The following is a 7,500-nucleotide window of genomic DNA, read 5'->3' as shown; positions in this document are numbered from 1 at the left end:
CTGAAACATGATTATCAAAGTATACTTATGCAGATAGATATGAAAAGTCTTTAAAGTTTATGCCTATTTCCATTCTATGGAGGCCATGGGCGAACGCTGATCCCACAATTTTATTATACCGTCCATATTTAAGTTAAAACATACTTATCAAAGTATTATTATGTACATCTATATCAAAAACACTTGTAAACGTTTTTTTTTTTTAATTTTTTATTTCCATACATTGTGGACCAGGCGCGTACGCAGACTCCACAATTTTAATGAATCATCATTAGGCCAGATCAAACACACCCATTCCTGTGTCTCGATACATCTTCTATCATTATATGTGAACAGTTTTCTATAATAGTCAACCATATAGGAGCCTATTCGTGACCAGACGCACACACAGACGTTCAGCTTTATATTATAGATATATATTGGATGGTTACGTACCCAGGTACTTTAGAATGTTATTACTGTTTTAAAATTTACATTCATAAATTTGTTTTCAACTAGGATTTTTCTAAATTGGGCAGCCCTATTGTTTTAGGTGTTGGCAAATCGAGCTTGTATCTGAAAGGTGGAGGGTTAATCGTCCAGACAATGTGTTGGTCGTGTGTTCAATGTAGCTATTGTAGTTTCTATTGTTGGAGATGCATTCTCTCGAGACCACATTGGTTTAGTTGACCACATTATTTTTGTTGTTCGGAAAGTGTTGTTTTTATTTATAATGTTAGCAGTTGTTAATTTCTTGTAGTAGATTATAAATCTGATATTATTATTGACTAGCAGGGGTGCCCGGCGTTGCTCGGGTGTTTGGAGGTGTATGCTGTGCAAAAAAAGCAAAAAAACAAAAAAAATGGTTAATTTTTTAAAACTTTGACCCCTATTATGACCCCTTAAAATTTATTGTTTCGGGCTCAAATCACTTTATTAAGTTAGATCCATGTTCAAGGAACCTATATCTAAAATTTCAAGTGTCTAGACCCAAAATTGTCGGAGGAGTTTGGTAGAGTTCTTAAAGGTCAAATCGTTGAAATTTGACCCCTTAACAGCCAAATTTCTGGCTGACACCCGTCACATCGATTTTCCCAAATCTCAGTGCCCGGTATTTCAAATTTCGAGTCTATAGACTAAAAGTTGACAGAGTTATTGCGTAGGGAAATGTACACAGACAGACAGACACACAGACAGACAGACAGACACGTTCACTTTTATAGATATATAGATAGATTGGGGATATATGTGGACGTATTATATTCCTTAGTACTTTTTCATCTAATTTAAAGTTGCGGTGTAGCTGGTTGCGATAGAATAAATTAATGGGGTGGAATGTTAACATGGTTATTATTAGTTTGGTTTAGGTTTCTAACTGTTAGTTTAATTTTTTTATCGACTAAGAAATTGAGTAATTAGTTATTAATTAAAACCTGTTTTATATATTTTTTTTTTCGCTGTGGAATATTTTTTATTTGAACAGATCAATATATTAATACATATTGAAATTAACTATTAACTTTATGTTTTATATTTGTTTGAATAAAATTCACACCAAAACTAATTAACCGAACATTATCAATTTTGGAACACATGAACAAAGCTTCTTTCTTAGAATTGCACATTTGTGGAACTTTCTTCCGTTTACCTGCTTTTCAACTGACTACGATATGGTCGTTTTCAAGTTCAACGTAAACAAGTTCTTGATCTGCCGTTCCCCTTAAGTAATCCAATTTAACAAATTTACACTACTAACGGTTACTATGCTATTGTCCTATTGACTACTGTACACTCTTTAACCCTTATCCTCGAGAAGGCTTTGAGCCTTGATAAGTGGCGACTCCTATGTAAAAACAAAAAGGAAAACAATGCTGCTAGACGCAGGTTGGACGTCTTAATATCATCTATAATTACTTTCTCTTGGCATCATGAGAAAAAGGTGGAAGTCTTTAAAAATTTTCGATAATATTTACCATATTATCCAATTGCTTCATTTACAAATACACACTTTTTTAAAAATTTACTTTTATGGCCCTGGGCAACGCCGGGTAACCCTGCTAGTGATACATAAATTGCGCTTATATCTACAAATTTTCATTTCCACTTGAAAAATACAAAAGTATATTAATCATAAAATCAGACCTACATTAGTTAGCTGGGGTTACTGGACACCCCCAGAAGGACAAAGCAACGTCAACCTCAAAGGAAAATTGAGATACAACTGTGCCATAACACGTGTGTTATACCCTTAGTGAGTCAGGAGAGTACTGGGAGGGAGGAAAAGAAATAAGTTGGCAACTAGCAATTATAATCACTTAAGACAAAATTGAGATGACAAAACGCAGGGTTAAGAACGACAACATATATAAAGAAGAACATAAGTTAGTCGTGAGATTTCATACATTCGTCTAACAATGTAAGGAGGAGTTAAAGACTTAGCTGGCCCTTACTTCTCCACATCGTATGAAGTATTCCCGATGTTATTTTATTTAGCTCCTTTCTAGGATGCTACATACAAGGTTAGATGTGAGTTTGATGAAAATGTTTCCGTGTCGTTACTGCCCTGCCCCCTCCCCCAGTAATCCCATGATTATGCAATGAAAACGATAACTCCAAAACTATTTAATCAGGTTGAAAATTTGCAGTCACTTATTCCATATCTCTAAGTTATATGTACAAATGTATGCCCGTACGTGCCCATACAAATGTATGCCCGTACGTGCCCATACAAATGTATGCCCGTACGTGCCCATACAAATGTATGCCCGTACGTGTCCATACAAATGTATGCCCGTACGTGTCCATACAAATGTATGTACATATTTATACATTTGTACGTACATATTTATACATTTGTACGCACATATTTATACATTTGTACGCACATATTTATACATTTGTACGCACATATTTATACATTTGTACGTATAGGATGCACATCAACAATAATTAATCTATTATGAATTTTAGAACACATCAAAGAGTATCAAATCCATACATCAAATTAGGGCAAATCAAAAATTGAAATTCTGTTAAAATTTCTACCATGATCAAAATTCTAAGGTCACAAAAAACAAGGTCCTAAGATAGGAGGTTTCATTAGTTACAGTATAGACCAAATAGCGAGTCTCTACGATGAACAAAATCGAAATTATCTGAAATATTGTCGATTTCACCTTTTCTCAATCTTGACCTTTAATTTAGAGATTCCAAAATTAAATCTGTTCTATGTCCGATATTTGTGCAAATTTGGTGACGATTAGTTGAGCGATGATAACGCTAGTCTACACACAACAAAACAATGACAAATCAACAAAACCTCGACTAAAAACCTCCGCGGCAGAGGTAACAAGTAAGTATGTCAGAAAGATTTAACATTTAAATTAAAAAAAAAAGCCCGGATTACAATGAGGAAGTGTATTTATAGACTATCTGAAATAATGTTCTTAGCATCGTTGCTAAAGACGATCTCGCATTAGAAGCTAATCTTGGTTGAGCAATACGTTGCCCCGATTGATCTTATAGCTGCGTCTAAGTGCGTGCACAGTTTTTTGATAGTGTTTATATTAAAATTGGATAATGCAAATAAGAAAAACAATGCTAGTAAAACACAATGTTAAGAGATTCCGTATAGTTAGGATAATTTCTAAGTTTCATATCCTAGATCTAATAATAGCATTTAGTGGACAAGGTCATGGACTTATTTCATACCTCTCTTACATATAGCAAACTTGTATATATCAGTTCTTGAAACTTTTTTAAAGCTTATTATTCAAAATTCCAAATGTACAATATAACATTGGAAACAAATGTTCCGACATTTTTAGTGTTTCATTTCCAAGCCGACTGAACAACTACTTTCACGTGAAACCATAGTACGTCATTTTTTAAAGGAAAACATCATTTTTTTTCAATTAGACACGGATAAAAGATATTTGATTAATGTTCAACGATATATTTTTACTTTAATGAAATAATCATTTATTTTAGATAATCGTGTAAAACGCGTTTGGAAAAAATTTCACTTGGGGCTATCTATGCGAAGTTTCCAACTTGTAAACAAAAAAAAAAAAAACCTCTCAATATTTCTTCATATAATAAACTAGAGCCTAATTAAAAGCTAAATAAATTTGAAGTGTTTTACGTACTTTTCGAAGTATTTTTAGAAGAAAACATGTTTTGAAACATAGGTAAAGTGGCCTATGAGAAGTCTTACTTCTGTACTTGGATTTAAATTGCACTTTAAATCTATTTAATATACGATACATCACATGACAAAATGTCGGAGAAGAGCCTTATTAACGACACATAAAAAGAATAACATTTATAAAAAAATAAAATAAAAAAATAATAATAATAAAAAAGACTAAAAAGAAAAACAAACCTCGTTAATCCTGAAGATTTCCGACCCTTCCGAATCATTCTACGGCTTTGGAAATCCTTCATGAGCCATCGGTAATCACAGCATTGCAACCCAGTCGCCTTCATCCTGCGCCGGACATTGCAAGCCACAGAAAATGTTGTCCAACAAACTTAACTAGTCCAACTAGATTTTGTACAAGATCAACAAAAATTTAAGAGAAAGTGTATTAAACGCGCCACGGGTGCACGTTCGCACAGCGACATGCGAAGAGAGCAACCTCAGTGCAATGTTGTAATTGTTATTAAGGATTGTTGCTTCCGCCTTCTTGGCGTTCGTAGATACGCGTTCGTCTCAAGTGAAAAAACAACAAAAGCCAGATTGAACTACTCTATAGACGCGAAGGACGGCAAATTCAGACACTCTCAAAAGGTTAACGATTTTTGCTTCTTTTTTTATACCAATACTACTTATTTACTGACAAGAGTACATGAATTAAAAATACTCAGAAAAGATAATATAGGTAAATAAACGAGAGAGAGAGAGAGAGAGAGAGAGAGAGAGAGAGAGAGAGAGAGAGAGAGAGAGAGAGAGAGAGAGAGAGAGAGAATAATCCTGCGTAATCGCTAAACCTGAACCTAATCCAGCAGGTTGTTTGTTTTGACTTTTCTGTAATTTGTTTCAGTGATTAACGTATTGCCTTACGTTGTCACTGTGATTATATATATTAGTGATATGACGATTCCAATATAATTACCGATTCCCTCCTAAATTCCCGATTCCGATATCTCTCCATATTTAACTTTAAAATTGCTATTTTCCCCGACCACTGTAAAAACACATTCAGTTTAGCAGATATTAAAAAAAAAAATGTATGGTTTTACACAAATTCTTCACTACTAGAAACAAGTCATCTTAGTCGTCTGACCTTCATACGTCGGGATTCGACGACACGTCCCCCCTCTCATATATATATATATATATATATATATATATATATATATATATATATATATATAGGTGAAAATGTGTGTGTGTGTGTATGAGGAAACTTTACAACCTTTACCTATAGACTTGAAATACGTTATATAGAGTATTCAGAGATGTGGACAACTTATTAATCGGCTTTCATATGAAAAAAGGACCGTTAAGGAGTTAATATTGAAAAATTGATAAGTGGGAGGCCACCGGATTTTTATGTTTTCAACTGTTTCACGACTGCACATGCGCGGCCGTGAAACATCACAGCTTCCTTATGTTAAGTATGAGTTAGTTTGAAAACACTTAAAAATCATATCAAGCTGGTGTCATGGTTATCCTACTTGACTCACTGTCTTTAGGTTTTGGTTTCGATCTCTTTTTTTTAATTACAAGAAGTGAACTGTTTAGAAAAAACATAATACTAATAATATATAATATAATATTTATGTGTATTTTATGATCAGGCAACACTAGGCGGCCTGTTAGTATATATATAAGATGGCGACCATAGAAGAACGCAAGAATAATCTGTTTAGGCAATAAAAATAAGTAGTTTTATGTTGTTAATTTAGTTAAATATTACTAAATGATGAATCATTTTCACTAAAAATATTATGCATCTAAAACTGTGAAAAATGCGCTTAAAAAGCGTCAATGTTATGCGAAAGAAGTCGAAGCAGAACAAAATGGCCACCGTATTTGAATTGATGTCGTGTTTATCTAACGAGACTCGAAATATAAATTAATAATATTTAACGAAAACAAATACTTTTAATGCATGAACTGATTTTTTTTCTCGCGTTCTTCCATGGTTGCGATCATTATAAGTTACCAACTCTTATATAGAATTCACTTTGTGTGTGTGATTTCCTTCCCAATTGTTTCTAAGACGGCTGAGCTTATCTTTTGCAAATTTCACACAAAAGGTAATTTATATGTCTGGCAATGTTGTTGGATATGTTTTGTACAGAAATTCACCCGATAAGTATCGAAAAAGTCCAATCTTAAAAATAGTCTTTCTATCTTATAGATAAAAAGAAGAATTTTTACAGGGGAATATTTAACGTTATACCGACCAAGGGAGATAATAAAATTTTAGCAAATCATTGCTCCTTAAAGAAAATAAAAAAATTATTCTCATCTGAGATATAGGTGAGTGGGAGAACATTTGATTACTAATCGAATTATGCCCAGTTCAAGCCCAGGTGTACCTCATCATTTTGTTTTAAGTTTTTCTTATTAATGAGTTCCAATATACAATAAGAGAGATACCATTTAAAATCGCCGCAAATCATTTCTTCGTTTGCATATTTTAAAACTAATCATTAACCAGAAGTGACTTTTCCAAGGCATTCATCGTCAAGCCCAAATATCAGCTGAGGTGATATTTTAAATTTAACAACGAAACTCGAAATAATATAAATTAATAATATTTAACCAAACAACTAAGTTTAATGCCTAAACAGATTTTTTTTCTCGCGTTCTTTCATGGTTGCGATCTTTATAAGTTACAATATATATATAGGAAGGGGGGCTTCTCCAGTTCTTTCCCTAATATTTGTATTCATATAAAGTAAGGTTTCAATCGGTGAAGTTAATATAAGAAAACGCGTCAAACTAGAAACTTAAACGAAGAAAAAAAAAGTATCAATAACGTCTTAAATAGACTGAAGGATTTCTTTTTGACCCCAACAATTTTTGGATTATTTTATAACGAATCAAGTCTTTTTAGAAAAAAAAAAAAGATATTAAGTTTCAAATTCTTAACATCTCATTTATTTATGAATTTTCGCACGCGCCTCTGTCATACCAAATAATACGTCAACAACAATTCAACCAGTAAATCATCTGCCAGTATTAAATGTCAGGAGGGCATATCGTGGCAAAAATCAATTATCCACAACGCTGTAGTTGCAGCATATTGTTATATAAGCTTTTCGCACAAATCAATTAACATGGCGGCGGAAGAGGAGGGGGGATATAAAATCACACGCAAAAAGTTACTAAAAGGTTTATGAACCGTAAAATGAAGTTCCATTAATAAATTTAAAAGTGAGCAATTAAATATTTTTTCCATGCATGGTTTGGATTATTCGGACGACTATTCTCGTTCTCACGATGTTTCAGTCAAAGTAGTATCGCCTGTACTAAAGACTGAACTTTCAACCTCTAGAAGACTC

At 33.2% G+C, this 7,500-nt stretch overlaps 1 protein-coding gene and 1 long non-coding RNA gene across 7 annotated transcripts in view; one reads left to right on the top strand and one right to left on the bottom strand.

Moving 5' to 3' along the window:
- Positions 1 to 7,500, bottom strand: part of LOC145303397 (proline-rich protein 5-like) — a 493,349-nt gene that overhangs the window by 87,078 nt on the left and 398,771 nt on the right. The window contains exon 1 of one of the 6 annotated variants that reach the window (XM_080144711.1): positions 4,364 to 4,710. The exons of 4 other annotated variants lie outside the window; for them this stretch is intronic. In XM_080144711.1, coding sequence (XP_080000837.1) covers positions 4,364 to 4,467 — 104 coding nt within the window. In that variant the 5' untranslated portion in view covers positions 4,468 to 4,710. Of the gene's footprint in view, positions 1 to 4,363; positions 4,711 to 7,500 lie in introns of those variants that run through there. One more of the 6 variants, XM_080144709.1, reaches the window with a different exon arrangement.
- The window catches only part of LOC145303399 (uncharacterized), a 231,680-nt gene continuing 228,843 nt past the window's right edge, over positions 4,664 to 7,500 (top strand). The window contains exon 1 of the long non-coding RNA XR_013873706.1: positions 4,664 to 4,771. This is a non-coding gene — a long non-coding RNA (uncharacterized LOC145303399). The remainder of the gene's footprint in view (positions 4,772 to 7,500) is intronic.

The sequence above is a fragment of the Euprymna scolopes genome, chromosome 19 (genome assembly GCF_053919585.1).
Source record: "Euprymna scolopes isolate OS-2025 chromosome 19, ASM5391958v1, whole genome shotgun sequence".
NCBI classification, from domain to species: Eukaryota; Metazoa; Mollusca; class Cephalopoda; order Sepiida; family Sepiolidae; genus Euprymna; species Euprymna scolopes.
The sequence above is the reverse complement of the archived record's forward strand: the minus strand, read 5'-3'. Positions and strand labels throughout refer to the sequence as shown.